The 18040-nt window shown below is 34.9% G+C and overlaps 1 protein-coding gene across 1 annotated transcript; it reads right to left on the bottom strand.

Annotated features, from left to right (window-relative positions):
- Positions 1-537: 537 nt before the first annotated feature.
- Positions 538-16050, bottom strand: LOC142344183 (uncharacterized). Its single transcript, XM_075395716.1, has 4 exons — positions 15871-16050; positions 15086-15308; positions 5422-5574; positions 538-917 (listed from the first exon to the last, which is right to left on the bottom strand). Exons 1-4 carry the CDS (start codon positions 15892-15894, stop codon positions 595-597), a joined length of 723 nt encoding a protein of 240 aa, XP_075251831.1. The 5' UTR covers positions 15895-16050; the 3' UTR covers positions 538-594.
- Positions 16051-18040: the final 1990 nt, after the last annotated feature.

The following is an 18040-nucleotide window of genomic DNA, read 5'->3' as shown; positions in this document are numbered from 1 at the left end:
TTCTATGCAAGACAACTCATCGATTCCGTGGCGAATTCCTTTAATAATTTCGATGAAGAGCTTTTACCCACTATTTCTTGCAGCCTTCTTGGGGTTCACTTTGATTATAAAACGACTTTTGATTTAAAAAGTCCACTTGTTATGCAAGTTATCTAGAGCTGAAAAAAATGTGCAACCGCAGAAAGTTCTTTAGTGCCGAGCAGCTTTACCTCAGTCAATCGACTTCTCAATCAAATAATATGGTAAAATTCAAATATTGATATTTTTTTTACTATGATATCAATTTTCGAATCCTCCCATGTTAGATAAGAAAAAAAGAACCAAATTGAAGTGTTTCGAAATAACAACAGAAGAAATTCGAGATTTGAAATAGCGTATTTAGAGCAGATGTTCCTGCGAACAATAGAAAAAAATTCGAGATTTAATATAGCGTTTTTAAAGGAGATCTTCCAGCGTTTGGCAAACAATTTTCTTCACCATGTATAGCTAATAGTCGCTTAATCAAGAAACAATAGCAAATCTATACTTTATATTTATATCTACTTTTTTCAAAAATCATGCAGCGTTTTAAATAGGCTTATGGCTAGTTACAAGTTATAAGTTATAATCTATGATGCCACTTTTAATTCCAGAAAATTCTGTTGGACATGCATAGTTGAAAGTGTTCTCCATCTTGACATCCAGCTTGCGCTTTTCCATTTCCTTTTCAACTTCGCTCACTTTTTCCCAGTCAGGATAAGGTGTCCGAGACAACACCTGTGCAAAGTAATCAACTCCACCTGTTATAGCCCCATTGCACATCTGGCACGCGTAGATCAGAGCCAGGTCTTTATCCAGATAGAGAAAGTGGAAATTTGCTGGCTTGTTTCGAGGCAGGATTTCGACATCTCTTTTCGGATCCATGGGACACCACCCACCTTGAAAAATTGAAAATTTTTATCATCTTTTTTCTCGATCTGAATTTGTATCTCGTTCTTATGATATATAGTGAAGTGTCATTGTAACAGTTTCGGATAAATCACTCACCTCACTTTTTTTCCTGATGGAGCGTAATGTCATTTGATGAATTGTCATGATGAAAGCATCCATTCAATCCAATTCCAAGCAAAATTCAATCCAAGCAAAAATTATAACGGTTCGAGCGCAAGATATCCTAAACGGTTCGAGCTCTCAAAGCCTTTCGATCTGAGAGCATTTCGAGCGCTACTGAGTCTGATCAGAAACGATTTCGAACGCAAGTGGTTCTGATCAGAATACATTCAAGCGCAAGCGGGTCTGATCAGCGCTTGAGTTTGATCAGAAACGAAATCGAACGCACTACGAGCGCACAAAAACTGTCCAGCGCCGTTGAGAGGCACTTTCGCTCTGGGACGGTCTGATCAGGACCATTTTGAGCGCACACTTCAGCCTGACAGTTTAAGGAAATTTTCGCGACCCGGCAAGGAGGCATTTTGCAGAAACAGCTGATAAAAAGTTACGGTTATATTCACGGTGTTCTCAGCTTTTCAGACTATCGAGTATCTCGGTTTTCTAGAACTTCAAATCCTGATGGAAGTTTTTGTTTTGATTAGAGGCACAAAAGTTTTTTGTGAGCCACTGCATAGAATTAAAAACTGTTGATCAGTAAGGTCCACTAAAGCATTTGAGAATGACAATTAACTTGCATGGTTTAAGCTGCAAAACAGAAAGCCTCAGACCTCAGCATATGCACAGAGACCATAGGCTAACATGATAACTTTTTTTGTTTCCGTACCCTATTATTAAGAAGAACCAGTATCGACTTTTTACTTTTCGATAGTAAAACATTTCATCAATTTTGATCTGTACTATTCTAGGCATTTTCCGTGTGAAGACTTAAGAGAAAAAAATGTGCCAAACTTTAACTACAAAAATAATTGTGAAATTTTGACTGGATCAAAAACATGATATTTAAAAAGGGCGGCAAATAAGCAACAATCAAGGTAATTCAGACAAAAACCAAAACTAGCACTTGAAAACCAGTAAATTTGCCGGTTAATTTTCGAAAACAGCCAATTGATAACCTGCTATGACTAATATTTGCTGGTTGTTGTATACATATAGTAAAAATATTGTTTTATGGGCCAGGTCAAGGTTTTTGGGTAATTTTTTTGAGAAATGCGGTGAATGCGGTGAATTCTGGTATGAAATGCGGTGAATGCGGTGAAAAAAAAATTCGCCGCATTTCACAGCATTTTTTTACAAAAAAAATTCCACGAAAATCAATGCATTTGTTACAAAAATGCGCAGCAATTGCTTTCCAACGTTTACTCAATCTGATTTAAATTCACACGAAATATCAGAAAAGTAAGTGACAGTTGGCGCAGTGGAATAGGGAGTTCAAGGCATGCAGGAGTTAAGAGTTTTGAACCCGTGTAAGGAGGCTTTTTTAAAAATTCTGAGAACGCTGTTAAATCAAATATTTCACCGCACTCACCGCATTCACGGCAAAAACATATTAAGTAAAGAAAAAAAAAATTCTCACCGCATTTCAGCGCATTTTTTACAAAAATTCACCGCCAAATCTCGACCCGGGACTCCAGTCTAATAATAACTTGATAATTATAGGTTTGTTAAGTGCTTGTTTGGAAGTAGCTCATTGGAACTTTGTTGTCTGGGTCAGAGCGCAAACTCAAAATGCTCTCATTGTAAACAAATCATGAAGCTATTCCAATAACCAATAGTGACTAAATTTTTGATAGTTTTTTAAGTTTCTTAATAGCGTTTGGGACTGATTTTATGTTTGTACCAATCTATAACAACATGAGCTGGGACCAGAGCAGATCAACACAAGATTGAAAACCAATAATATCAATTCTTGAACTCTAAAATAATTCAAATTTTTTCCTGAATTTAGTGTTTTCATGAGTGACATAGCAAAAATATGATCTTAGTTAAAGTGGAGACTCAAAACAACATGATCAGTCCGATTTACTATCTTATAGCAACCGGGGTCTCAAAGGGGTTTATAGAGCTCAATGAATATTTCTGAGCAAAGTTTCTTGTTTTTTAACACCAGTCTGTTTAAGGTTTCCGCGTCTTCGTTTACAATTTTACACCCTTCAATATCTATTTTTCAATTGTGAAAATTTTTTTGCTGCCTAATACTTGCACGCTACTATAATTAGATCTGTTTTCTTTTGATACCAATGCATATCGATCTGTTTTTAGAGCCCTAAATACATCAAAGACTTTCAAGCACCTCAAAATCATTTTTGATGTTAAGAACAGGGCCATCTGACTCCGCTTCAAGTCTCTAACAAACTCTTTAGAATCAAAGACAGCTTAGCTTAGACAACGAGTACTGATGGGGTTTATGTCCTCAATTACGGTGGTTGTTGTGGCTCAAAAAAGGCAATAAATATTTTTTATAAACATTTTCTGCACTGCGAAGAGCATTTCCAGACTTCATACTTTCAATGCAAATAGCATTTTCAGACTGTATTTTTATCATGCCGCAGCCTACAATTTTTTTATCTTAATTTTGTCATGAAAACTCTAAAATAAGGCATAATCATAGTACTGGTCAGAGTATAAAAAGAGGATTGAAAAATTATGGCTCAGTGCTAATTTTCACTGCCCAATGTAAGTTGCTAGAAAAATTTTTGACTATGTTCGTTTTTGAAAATTTCAATAATTGCTTTAAAAATATCACCAAAATGCTGGTAATTGTGTGTTACTTGTCTCTAGATTGGGTTCTTGGGACACAGTATTGCTAAGTTTTTAGGTATGCTTTTAATCGGCTTTTGGGGTTTTGAAATCAGTATATAAGACTTTGTTGAATCACTGCAGAAACCCTTTTCCAATAACAAATGATGAATAATTTTTTAGTATTTTTTTAAGTTCTTTAATAGCGTTTAGGACAGATTTTATGTTTGTACGAATCTGTAAAAACACCAGCTGGGATCTGAGCAGATCAACACAAGACTGAAAACCAATAATGTCCTTTCTTTAAATTTGAACAAATGCAAGTTTTTTTCTGAAATTAGTGTTTTCATAAGTGACATAGCAAAAATATGACACCAGTTAAAGCACAGAGCTGAAAACAATCTGATCAGTCCTACTTAATATTTTAAAGCAATCGGGGTCCCAAAAGGTCTATAGAGCTCAATGAATACTTCTGAGCAAAATTTATTATTACAAAACACCTATCCGTTTGAGGTTTCAGCGCTTTGGTTTACAATTTTACACCCTTCAAAATTTAACTTTCAATTGATGAAAAGATTGTGGCTGCTTAATACTTGCACGCTACTTTGATTAGATCTTTTTTCATTAGAAACCAATGCATCTCGATCTGTTTTTCTCAAGGCCCTAAATACATCAAAGATTTTTAAGCACCTCAAACTGTAGGCGGCGTTTTCTGATGTTAAGAACAGGGTTATCTGACTCTGCTTCAAATCTTTAACAAAATTCATAGAATAAAGGACAGCTTAGCTTAAACAACGAGTGCTGATAGGTTTTATTTCAATTAGACTTTTTATACGTAATAACGGAGGTTATTGTCATCAATAACGGTGGTTATTGTGGCCCAAATAAGTTTTTTAGACGCATTTTTAGACAATTTCTGCACTGCGAACAGCATAGTCAAACTTCATACTTTCAATGCTAAAAGCATTTTTAGACTTAATACTTTCAATGCGAATAGTATTTCTAGACTTCATACTTTCACTGCGAATAGCATTTTCAGACTACTTTTTTCATGCTGCAGTCTACAACTTTTTTTGTTCTGAATTTTGTCATGAAAAGTCTAAAATATGACATACTCATAGTACTGGTCAGAGTAAAAATTCAGAATTGAAATACTATGGTTCAGTACTGATTTTGACTGCCCAAGTTCCAGAAAAATTTTTGATAATTCATTTTTGAAAATATCAATAATTGCTTTAAAAATATCACCAAATTGCTCAAATATGTGAGTTATGTGTCTCTAGATTGGGTTCTTAGGACACAGTAGAGACAAGTTTTTGGGTATGCTATTAATGGGCATTTGGGGTCCTGAAATCAGTATATAACACATTGTTGAATCACCGTAGAAGCCCAAACGACGCCAGGAGAACAAATTATGTTTTTTGAACTCCGGTTCCAGAAAGCACGCTTATTTCCTCAATTTCAGAAGGGCAAACTCATCACAATGGGCTCAAACAGTAAAGACAAAATTATATGGGAAGGAGAATTTCAAACCGACCAATCAATGTCGATTGACCACGATATTTACATTTCTAGTATTGACCGACCATGTGATGTCTGTGCATAAATCGACCTCTCGACTAAAGTACAAGGCTTAGTTTCTCAAAATCTGCAGAATTCAAAACAGATCAATTTTTGGTTAAACTGTTTACAACATAGCAGACATTAAGAGTCGAACCAAAAACTTTTTAAAAATTGAAGTAGAAAAATGAATACCTCTGCAGAAGAATTTCTCTTTGGCTTGAATGAAGGTGCCTTTTGAACTGAGTGAGTGTCTTGGCTTGTACAGTTTGAATCTCTCAGTCGTACACAGCTGTTCCTTGCGATAAGACTTGAAGCAATAAGTCGATGTGTGATTCAGATGCCAGCCTGTGAACATTTCGATAATTTTCGAGGACTGAAATTTAAAATTTACCTATAGAAGGACACATAAAAAAAATAAAGCAATTGTTCAGATCAATATTTTATAATACTTCTAATATAAAAAGTACGAAAACAAATATCCTCAGATATGGCTAAAATTAAAACATCTTTGCTTAATATGTTTATTTTCTATCCATAAGCTGATTATCTATCCATAAAGTTATGCTCTATTGACAGCATGTTCGGCATACATTATAGTAATATATCTTTTTAAATTTTAAGAGGTTGCTGATCATTCAGCAGTATTCTTGCATGTTTTAAAAACAACTTTTTCAAAGATGAAATTTTGTACGATTAGCGGTGAATTTAGCGGTGATTTTTTGTAAGAATTGCAATTTTTAGCAGTGAAACATTTTTTGACCACATAAGCGGTGAAAAAAAAACTTTTCACCGCATAAAAGTTTTTTTCACCGCACTGATCGCATTGAGCGCAAATCTTACATTTTTACTCAAATTCACCGCAAATAATACATGTTTTAGCGATTTTTAGCGGTGACACCTCGACCCGGGTTTTATCAGGAAGACCTTAGCCCAGGAAGAGGAGGGCGTTAATTGAATTTCACTGCCTATTACGACACAAATCAAGTATGAGCAAAATACATTTTTTACAGAATGTTATTTTATAGAAATTGACTCATATAAAAGTCGAATTTATTGTTAAAAATGGACTCAAGCAGTCGACAATAAGACAAATTTATATATTCAACTCACATCAGAATTACCTTTCCGCTGCTTTTTTCTCCATTTAAAAAAATAGACGTTCCAGCCCTATGCAGAAACAACCGAGCTTTTTTGTCTCGGAAGCTATTCATCTCTGTAAATATTTACACATTAAATTCAAAAATGTGTCAAGGAATAATTTTAAATTATGTAACTGTGTTAATAGGACAAACATTCAAATCAAAAAAATTCAAGTTAATATCAAAAGAAGTTAATCAACTGTAAATAAAAACATACCCAGAAGATTGCCGGAAAATAGCTGACATTGGTTCTCATAAAGCCAATTGGGATTGAAAGAACAGAAAAAAATGGAAAAACTAATTGCTGTTAACAAAATTTTGAACTGCGAAAAATTTCATTTTTTAAAACATACTCCTGTTAATTAAAGTGAGGATACAGGGGGCTAATATTGATACCTATAAACATTAGAGATAGCAAATAAGACTTATTGGATCAAACTTCAAGTAGCAGGCATCTAATTTTTTTTTGCTTATCTTGTTTCTATTTTTGATAACTGTTCATTTTAGAGTGCTTAGTCGAACAAATGCACTTTAATAGCACTTTGAGCAGAATGAGTGAACAACGAAACTAGTCTAGAGAAGTAAAAATGACTTCACGCAAAATGTCGAAAAAACGGCAAAATGAGGAAAAGCGAAACATTTTTTTTCGACGGACTAAAAATAGCGGGACAGGTCCTGAACTACAGTCCAAAGAGTTGAATGGCAAAATTGAAAACTCCTCATTTGATTAACAGAAGAATTGGATTAAAAAAGCTAAAAAGAAAATATTTTAAAGAATTTGAGAACTATCAAGACAGAATCTGAATTGTAAATACTCCGGTTGTTAAAGTAACGAGAACCGATAATTAATATACAAGTATTTGAAGAAAAACAAAACACAATGAGGCAATTCATTGACCTTTTTCTGGATACAAACGACAAGTATAAGCAAAAACATGCAAAAGTTTTCACAAAAATTTGTAAAGATTAACAGACAGTAATAAAAAGTTGCTGAAGTTAATAATTGTAAAAGCTTTCAAAAAATATCTGAGTCAGGAAGAAGTTATTCACCGACCCAAAGTATAGCCTGAAAACTGTTTCCTTGGTCACTAACAGAAAAAAAAACTGAAGAATAATATTTTAAAATTTCAAAAACTGAAAAAATTAGGTTTTATTTAAAAGTTTCAAATATTAATGATATTAATATTGTCAAAATCATTTGTGTATTGGTCAACCCAATCCAGTATTCAAATGCTTCTTTGATGTATAAAATTGAAAACCAAAGAAAAACGACAAAAAATTTTAGAAAAAATTTAAAAAGTTTGCGAAAGCTGCTTTGACTTTAGTGCTAAAGTACAGCTTAGCTTAAAAAACGAGCGCTGATAGAGTTTGTTTCAATTTTATTTTTGATACGTTTGTCCAGTTTGAGCCAGAATTACAGTTCAGACTGCTCTATGTAAGTTTGCAGAAAAATAGGTTTGATCATTCATTTTTTAAAATATCAGTAATTGCTTTAAAAATGTCACCAAATTGCTGAAAGTTGAGGGTTAGAGTGTATCGATAGATTGGATTCTTAAGACACAGTAGACTTCGTAAGGCTGCTTTGACTTTCGCTAATTTTGAAAAATTAGCGAACGCTGCTTTGACTTTTTTGCTAAAGTTGGCATGACCGCAAAATGAAACAGAAAACATTAGCATAAAAAGACATTTAGCATAGCATAATAGCCATATAATGATGATCAACTTTTAAAATAACCCAATTCACAGCGAAATTTAAAAAAATACCAAAACTTTGCTTTTTTCTGGGCTCAGAAACAGCATATATAACATTTTCACCTTGATTTTGGTTGTTTTCAGGAACTGCAGCACGTTAAGCAGCTTAAAGACTCCGAAAGCCAGCTAAGGGTCACTCTTGCAACTTTATGCCCCCGACCTTTGCCCGTTTGTTCCATTTCGAAAGCTCAAAGTCTTCCAAAAAGGTGTGAAAACATCTTTCAAGAAAAGAAAAACACCAATACAATCCAAGTTCTTTGGATTGTAAATAGACAGCGCCTCAATTTACTTCAAAGTCTTTGAATTGTAAGAAAAAAGAGCACCAATACAATCCAAATTCTTTGCATTGTAATAAAAAGGATCAGAAGGAAATAATAGTCATCTGAGAAGATGAGCGTGACTATTACTGAACCCGCAACATAATTTTGAAACAAGTAGAAAGTACAAAAATTGCTTGAGCAACTCCATACTCTACATCTAAGCCACTTCAATTTTCAAAGATTAAGAATATGTTGCAATTTATTGTTAAAGAAATTTTGCAAAACTCTTGTAAAATAGTGCTGGAACAAGAATATGCTTTTCAGGCTGACATTACGATTTGTTTTGCATTGGAGCAACCAAAATTCATGGGACCATTTACCTAAAAAATTCATATTGATTACTTTGTTTCATAAAATGCCCTTACAAGTTGAATTCAAATTTTATAGAAACCAAAGAAATCATTTAACCATTAAACAATTAAAATTCTAGATTTTGAGCATTTGTTGAAATTAACAACCGCAATTTGTTGTCTTTTAGTTCAGAACCCCTAATATGTTCACCGGTACTAATCAAATATCAAGAGACTCGAGGGTTGCTGAAGAGACTTTTTGTTAATCGATTTAATAATCTGATTTTGCTGCTATCGCAGTAGGATATGAGATAAATTTTTATGATTGACAAGCCCTATTTTTTGCATCAGCACTTCCAACTGAATTTAGCAATCAAAATAACGAAAGCTGGATTCCTTAAAAACTCAACGGGGCTGAGCTCCATTACCTTGCAGCATGATATTTTTTAGTTGATCTAACCTTAAAGGTTGATAGAAATTGTAAAGCATTACAATTATTATCATGACTTATTATGGCTTGTCCAATTGTCTTGTTGTAGGGTTAATTGGGGTCTTCAAGCCTCCTTGTGCATTGGTTTTTGTAAAAATTCGAGTAAGAAAAGAAATTTCAACAACCTCTAATTGGGCCTGCACAATCTTTTCAAAGAAATTTGCATGATAAACTTGCCTTCTGCCATATGAAGATTTTCTAGTAAATTTCTCTCAAGAAAATTCCTCAATTTTAAAGGCACAGTAGTGGCATGTTTTCCCATAAAGTGTTGAAAAGAATCGAACAAATTGTGCTTGGGATCTCTTGACAGAAGAAATTTCCAAGTCAGAAAGTATAAACCATAAAAGACTTGTAATTATTTCTTGAATGCCTGTTTCTGATACATCGGTATCTGTGACTGTGTTCATAAAATTGGGATTAATTGGTTAATTACTTCTATTTTTTATCTTACAATTTTTCGGTACACTTGCAGCACGTTGCAAACTCAATTGATGATTGTTTAAAATGATTGTCATTGTGAGCTTGTTTATGGTTTCCTCGTTGAGTTCCGTGAACGATTTCAATTATGGTATCTGAAAGTTGACAAAAAGTTGTATCAAATATAATAGAAGGTTGACTGTGAGTTAGTGGGTCACGTATGAATACTATTCTTCCTTTGGTTACTTTTGGACCTAGACTTTTTATAAGATAGGAGCTAAAAGCCATCCCAAAAATTAGAGAGGTTTTATTGTTAATAGAAGAAAACGGTAGTTGTTCTTGATTGAAGGGTTAAACTTTTAGCTGAAAAATTGCGTTTATTAAAAGAGTAGATTCGTCCGCAGTGGGAATGTTATCTGTTTGGAATAGTTTTATATCTCCTAATAATCGCTCTTTCTCTTGTTATAAAGAGATTTTTCTCTACAGCCTTATGTTGTTTCTGATGAGAAAATTGGTTTCCATTTTTTAATTAGGTAGTGTAGGATATTAGTTTTATTTTGTTTGTTTGCTGTGAAACCATTTTCTATAAGCTGTTTCTGCTGTGTTTAATTGTTGTTTTTGGAGAATTAATTGAAAAGAGTGAAATTCTAGATATTTTGAATACATAGTTTGTATCTTTATCCAATGAGCTCTTTCTATGCTTAGAAATGGTTAACTCACTGATTGCACTGGTTCAGGAAGACTCTAGTTGGGCTCCATTTACAGCCTTAAGCGATGTAGATCTAGGGCTACTCGTTTCAGCGCGCAAACTAGACTTACCTAAGCCTATCTGACTAACCGACTCTGGAAAAAACTTTAAAAAATCAGTTTCTACGGTGGTAATATGCAGTACCGGAGTCAATGGTACACATATAGTAAAGTAATCTTAGTGTAAGCTTGGTAGAAAATGTTGGACAAAACTTATTTTGTATTTTTGTCCACTGCAAAATAAGTTATCGAACTCAGCTTGTTTTTTGCTCTTTATTCAAACCATATTAGTGGAGGTCTATGAATTTTGGTTTAATTTAATAGCATAATTGAGTTGTGAAATATACGAGGTGAAAGTTTAATTTCCACTCGAATTAAACAAAAACGTTATTTGCATCTTTTCCGTTTGCGCCCCAGTACGTTTTGCGCCCCCTCCCAGTTCCAGAGCACATGCCAATACATAGTAAATCATTAAGTAAACATATGGCACGTGCGCCTGGGAGTTTAAATAATAAGCGCCCACGAAGCTGGGGGCGCACACCGAAAATATCTTATTATTTCAGTAAATTTGTTTTATCTTAGTTATGATTACAAAAGAGAAAAATTTAGAGACAATCAATTCTCGGCTTGAGACCAAGATCAATAATTAATTTATCTGGTTCTCATGTTTTTTCCATGTATCATCATCTGTCCTCTCAAACTGAATTAACTTCTAATAAGTTCCAATAGGTTCTTTAAAATCCCTGTCAATAAGATTGAAATAACACTTCATTTTTGCACAATTTAGGAAGCGCTCAATTTTTTTTAAATGGCTGTAAATTCTTTGACTGAGTGCATCCTTTTGAAATCATAGAAAAATTGTATCATATTTTTTAATTTGCGTTATCACAACACTAATTGTTTTCTAATCTTTACTAATTTTTATTTTTCGACCACTCAGTGAATTTTTTTCCATTATAAAGTTTAGTTGACAATTGACTAGGTTAACATAACGGTGTTTATCAATGCAACGAATCAACAGTTTATGAATCTCATTTCATCAGTGTTTTTCATTTCTCCTTATGTAAAATGTTTCTTTTATTCTCACCACATTGGTCAGGAAAGAAAAAAAATGGTAGATCTCCACATTATTAAAGCCTCCGTTTGCTGCAAGCGTTTTGGCGGCTCATCATAGAAGGTCCTATCTGGACTCTTCTTATTCTAAAATTATTTTAAATTGGCCAAAACGATTGACCCAAAATCATTGAGGTAGACGCCTTGATAACAACTGTCGACAATGATTCCGACAATAATCGATCAAGCAATCTCCCCTCCAATTGGGCGAGCACCCAAAATACAAAATAGTAAACTAGAAAAGCCGTGCTAACAACATTGCCACTAATCACCGAATAGCGGTGGTTGATATGGATTGCATGCGTGTACAGAAAGCTACAAACAACCCCTGCGCTTGGAAAGAACGCCTGCCACTTAACACAGCCAAACTTTTGATTGTTTTTCTGAAAGTTGCTGATATTCCGCCAAAGACTTCGATTACAGTGGAACAAATATGATTCCCATTTTTGCGCAGTTATTGCCGTGGAGGCATTTTTTTATTCATCTGCAGCGTCAAGCGCATTGCCTGCCTTCGTAGCATTAGTGAGAGAGTAGCATATCACCGACGAAGTAACAGTTACATCAAATGCAGCAGGTTTTCCCGCTTTACATGTCGGGATAAAGACGTCTGTCTCCGGGACTTTATTCGTTTTTTGGATTGAGGTTCTTCCCACTAGGGGTGAGAGATTCGCAGATGAGCAAGCAGACATTGTTTTGTCTCGAATCCGGTCATGTCTTGCAATTGCGTCCGCTCGGCCGTGACACGCAATGGTATGATCCCCATAGATGTCAAGAACTCCTGATTTACAGAACCAGCACTTCATTTCGCAAGAAATGGACACCCAACCGGCACTTCGCACTAATTCTAAACTCATTTGGTGCCATATGAGGTCCTGGAATCGGAATGGGGGAGCAGACAACTGTGCTCCGGCATGTCGAACAGACAATGAAAAACGTCGGGCGGATTTTCTTTCAGAAGCTAGATTCTCCTTGAAACTTCGAAATTTTTCATTATCAATAACTTATTGGGTCGTTTTTTGCGAAAATTGTAAAATGTCCAATTGTGCTGTACTGGGATAAAGATACTAAAAAACTTTACAGTTTTTTTTTGTTTCCACCGGTTATTTTTGAAACAAGATCTTCAGAGTACAGTACAAAACCGACGCATGATGCTTTATACTTATTGGCATTGGCGGATACTAATCCCTTATAGGGTTATGAGTAGGATCGATTGAGTCCAGGACTCCTTTGGAAGAGCAGTGGCAAAAGATATTCTCAAATTTTTCGCGCTGTTGGGCGTCAAAATCTTTAAAGAATTTACTATCTGAACGTGTGGGCGTTTGACAACGCAAAAAACACCAGATTGGGGTCCACGATGCAGTGAGTGACGTAAAACACCTAGAGCGCATTGAGCGTCATCAAGGTAGTCCGGTTTTTCAAAAAGAACCCTTATTTTCTCTATCCTTCCATTAAGTTTCATGCAGACAAACTGGGGTTCCTAACGCAACTCCAAGGACCTCAAGGCCCAAAAAATCATGTTTTTTTGGTTCTTATATTGAGTCTTATAATTCTTATAATTAGCACTTCTCGACTCATTCATGGAGACCGCGCTCAGGTCCTAGCTCGGATAGAAAACTTCAAGATCTGATGATACCATCTTCTGAGCCCACCAAGACGCCGTCAATTAGATACCAGTAAGTTGTTGAAGCTCTGGCTACAATCCGTGAATTTTCTCTATGATGAGCAAGAGCATCAGAGAAAACAGTAGAGGGCTCAGTGGGTCGCCTTGTTGGATACCGCTTTCATTGCTAACAACAAACTTGTTATAGAATAAATAACTGTGTTGTGAATAACAAAAATTGGTAAATACGTCAATGCCTAGCAATTAATTGGCACTGGTTTTCAGCTTTTCACAGCGTTTTTTTGAATTAAATTCATTTCAAAGGTCAATTTGCAAAATACTAGAGGAATTTGACAAGAAGAGTTTTTTTCATACGAAAGCTTAGTCAAATGTTTAATCGCTTCCGTTCCACTCTTCACTCTGACACCCAACCGCAGGCTCTAGAAAAATTCATTTCCACCTGAGTTTGCGTCTCTGGCTGAATTTAAGCTATTGGCCTCCTGAAAACTTCTCCGACTGCAAAAGGGCGAATACCGCTTTGCTTTTTCAACAATGCTGATAGCGATGCGCTACAAAGAGCTTGTGAATCAACTTCGGAACGTTCCTCACTGCAGTTTTTGTTTACCAGCTTATTCAGTACTCGCAAAACTTTTGTGACTGATTTGAAGCGGTACACTGTACTGCATGCAAAAATATTCGGGAAACATTTTTGAAAGACCAGCCGCTGTAAATCTAGAAAACGAGTTCAGCTGTTCCGAAACATATTTCTAACTCAATTGATGAGCTCGTGATTAAAAATTTTGGACTACAATAGGTTTTACCTCTGTGGGACTCAATTTTTTCAGAGTATCGAGAGTTGCCTTGTTGACTGCTGCAAAATTGTCAGAAGCCAAAACTTCTGCTGCTCTGTCATGTTGGCCTTGGAAGCACAAATTTTTTGCACGTTTGATAATTTCTTCAAAGTTTGTTTTGTTTGATCGTTTTCATTGCTTCAAAGAGCACTCTCCGATCCATAGCCCTCCAAAGTCTCCGCTGTTCCAACAAATAATTCTTTCAAGAATTCTTTGGTCGTTGTTCCGCTTGTGTTTTTGCCCTCCCATTTTACTGGCACGTAAAATGCATTTAGATAATCCGAAGAGTTTTCTCCAGTATTGTTCTGTATTGGGATCTTCAATGCAATCAGTAATGACGTCAGAGAAAAACTCTGACCGTGTCTAACGTAAATTGATTGATAGGGAGATAGCGGATAGTTGAGACTTTAATGTTCGGCAACGTTTTTAGATCTGGGAATTTACCGTTCGTTTTATTTCTTTCTGAGTTCAGCTGTGGGTGCTGAAAATTCAAGTTTGAATTGTAAAATTTTCTCAGTTCTTGATTTGCTCTTTGAAATAGAGAGATCAACCGGACGCTCGCGCAAACAAATTCATAGCTAATCATACATATTTTTCAAATTATTCCTTGAGCCAGGGAGGTGTGAAGCTATTTGGAATTGTCCATTGCAAGCTTCTACCAGCACCGAAGTGTTGAGTTAATGTACTCATTTCTCAAGCTTGTATACCACTTTGTATGTTAATACAATGTAAATGTAGGATATAGTAATAATCGTTCTAATTGGTCTGCAGGTCAGCCACTTTCTATGAAAGTAAGTTAATTCGATAATTGAAATCTGAGATGGTGATCGTCATTTACTGTTTTTTTAACTTGTGATCGTGGTTTAAATGCTTTTTTCCCCGTCAAAAGAGCGTAAGTTGTTGGAACTCTCTACAAAAGACAAAAGTTAGTCTGCAATCATTGAAATTTTCAAATTTTTCGCAATCTTGAAGAGAATCAACTGGAAATCTTTTTAAACCCTCTGCAGGGAACTGCGTAAGTGGTCATGATCGCATCTGTGAGGGTCACATCCCTTAGAATGTTAATTGGTTAGTGGTTTGTGTCTCTTCAAATCAAGAGCAAATTGAGGCGGCATTTTGCACTCTACTCAAACCAACCGAATTCATTGTAGTCAAAGTCGAACTCCGAAATCCGGCAGAATTTTGCGTACTGCAGGCCATAGTCACACAAGTTTTCACGCATGTAGAAGAAGAAGTCACGTGACCTGCGCACCACAAACCACTTTCCTCTCAGGAGTCTCTCACTAACGTGGACTGGATACACGTGACTGGCACAAGATTTCAAAAAAGCCTCAGATGAGACATAGAAATTGATGTATAACTAAAAGAAATAAAATGCTGTTTTAATTATAATTCCCGAATTGAGGTTTCACCGCCATTCAGCGCAAAAATTATGTAAGATGAGCGGTGATTGCGGAAAATTTTGTAAGGGGTCCTATAGGCGTTAACTTTATCAAAATCTGATCATAAGAATGATCGTTAATTTTATTTGAATAGATGTTACGCGAATCTCAAATTTCAACCTTGTCTCAGCGACTTCTCAAGATGTCATGTTTGATTGATTTGGAAATTTTTGGACTCAATTGGCTAGACTTAATTAAATAATCAGTCATTTATTCTCATTTATTCCGTCGTGCACTAAAATTGATTTGAACAACCTATGAACTTAAGAGCTACGCGATTCGAATAGGTAACAATGGTTAAAGTTTGGCATGTAAATTTGATTAAACAACTTTTTATCGTAGCTCAATTTTTTTCTCGAGAAGATACGTTCTTAAAACAGCAATAAATGCATATCTAGTATTGTTAATTTACAGGACTATTAATAAAAAAATTGCCATTTATTTTGCGTTTCTTTTTGTTTTGGCATATTAAAACAGCACTGTTAAAAAAGCCCAAAGTCTCATTTTGTCAGATAACTAAGAATTTACTGTCAAAATTTGAGTAAAAATATCAAAATTAATTTAATTTCGATTTTTGTTTCGAGCCCTTGAGGAGAAACTACTCGGAAACAATTTTGATATTGAATGAATTGTCTTATTCGTCATAAGTTCGCAACGAGGTCAAAGCTCTCAAAGCATCGTGATCTTTATTTGATTATTTACAGATATTGTTGACCTTTACAATAATCATTTTATTAGTTCACGAGACCAGTTTGTTTGTGTTGATATTTCTCGAGTTGACCTCTGCGTTACAAGTTTATGACCTTGTTTTGTGTTGTCAAAGAGACCTTGAAGATGCACGTAAATGGTTGGTAATGAGACGTGTCAAACAAGCACTAAATATTATGAAGGCCGACCCCTTATTACCAGGGGTGTAGCCCACAACAACACGTTTGAACTTGACAGTATTCTAAATAAGTCATATGTTTTGAAGGGCATATTTTTTACAGTTCGATCACTTCATTCGCTTAAGTAGGATTAAACATGCCTAATGACTGATGGAAACAATTTATTATTATTATTATTATTATTATTATTATTATTATTATTATTATTATTATCATTATTATTATTATTATTATTATTATTATTATTATTATTATTATTATTATTATTATTATTATTATTATTATTATTTTTATTAAACATGCCTTGCTACTAGTAACTGCTACTTAGTAGAAGAAATAATGAACCAAAAGATCCAAGGGTAATAATAAGGTACTATGGCACAGTACTTTGTCTTGAAAAACTTCATTTTTATTTCATTTATCCCTCAATTTCTTATCTAAACATGTCAGATATAAATATAGTAAATGAGAGAGTGCCCCCCCAGAGATTCTGGAATTTTTTTATCGTGTAAGATCTGATAAGATGCTGATCAAAAATCTTTATCGTGTAAGATCTTATCTTGTCTTGCACGAAAAAAATTTTTCCCTACGTGATCTCTTATATTGTAAAATCTGATAAAATACTTATCAGATCTTATAAGATAATAATTAAATTTTGCAGAATTGTTATCTTAAAAGATCTGATAATTATCTCATCAGATCTTAAACAATAAAAGTTCACGAAGGGTAGAATTTTTATCGTGTAAGATCTGATAAGACATGTTTTAATGATTTCAAATTAACCGTATAACGTAGTCAAATTCCTATGAAACTAAAAAATAATCGGTCAACTAACAAATTCTGAAAAAAAACTTGTTTGCTGATTCTATTTTGGCGGCAGTTTTACTCTGTGTTAACTAGGTACTATGGCTAAACTTAGCAGTCCAATATAGTTTTTGTTTTTGCAGAAAATTTTTCAGCCTAGTTTGATAATCACCGCCTCAGAAGAAGCCCTCAGAAAAATCAATGGTTAGTTGACCGATAATTTTTTACAAGTTCTCTTCCAGCTACACGGTTAAACAGTTATCAAAGCAGGCTGGGGTATGGTATATATTGTTTGAAAAAAAAATATATGAAAACGTATATATTTTCTGACTTGAAATATTCTGGTAATTGTCTCTCACAGGATGATGTAAATTGCAGAATTGCTATGAAATTGTCAAAGTTGATCGAACCCTTAATTCAATTGCTCCTTTTTAGAAAACCTCACGTTTTTATCATAAAAACGTGTCGTTACAAAAATGAACCGCAACAATTCACGCACGTGACTCTGTGTCTCCGAGTAAAATCACCAAACGTCGTTTTTTTAGGAAGGTTGTGCTCTTTCTTGTTCTTCGGTAGCAGCTGAGACCAAATAAACCAGTTTACACTTACTATCTGAGGCGACCAGAACAGATTGTACCTCCTTTTGATGGAGGAGGAAAGCAAAGTAAGGTAATTTGCTTGATTTACAATGGAAAGTAGGGGTAAGATTTAATTAAACCCGGACTGATGTTCACCACGACCCACCTCATCTCCAAATGACGGACTTTTGTAATCATTCGGGTACAACTGAGAGCTGTCACTTAGCAATAGAGTAGAGATTGAAAATGAAGAATATTTGACACGGAATGTTCGTAACCAAAATTGATATAAGTGTAACTATCAGGTGGCAGCGTTGGCTGTGGTGCGGTGGCCGTGGTGGTGGTGTTGGTGGTGGTTGTGAAGAGGGGATTGATGTTCCC

The sequence above is a fragment of the Convolutriloba macropyga genome, chromosome 8 (genome assembly GCF_964194025.1).
Source record: "Convolutriloba macropyga chromosome 8, txConMacr16.3, whole genome shotgun sequence".
Classification (NCBI taxonomy): domain Eukaryota; kingdom Metazoa; phylum Xenacoelomorpha; order Acoela; family Convolutidae; genus Convolutriloba; species Convolutriloba macropyga.
The sequence above is the reverse complement of the archived record's forward strand: the minus strand, read 5'-3'. Positions and strand labels throughout refer to the sequence as shown.

What these genes read in the sequence shown, in the direction of transcription:
- LOC142344183 (XM_075395716.1), bottom strand. Translation starts at nt 15,894, where the DNA reads ATGAGACTTTGGGCTTTTTTAACA. An exon ending in GACTTTGGGCTTTTTTAACA is followed by an intron (nt 15,309 to 15,870) that starts GTGCTGTTTTAA and finishes TATTTCTTTTAG; the next exon opens with TTATACATCAATTTCTATGT. An exon ending in AGAGAAATTCTTCTGCAGAG is followed by an intron (nt 918 to 5,421) that starts GTATTCATTTTT and finishes CAATTTTTCAAG; the next exon opens with GTGGGTGGTGTCCCATGGAT.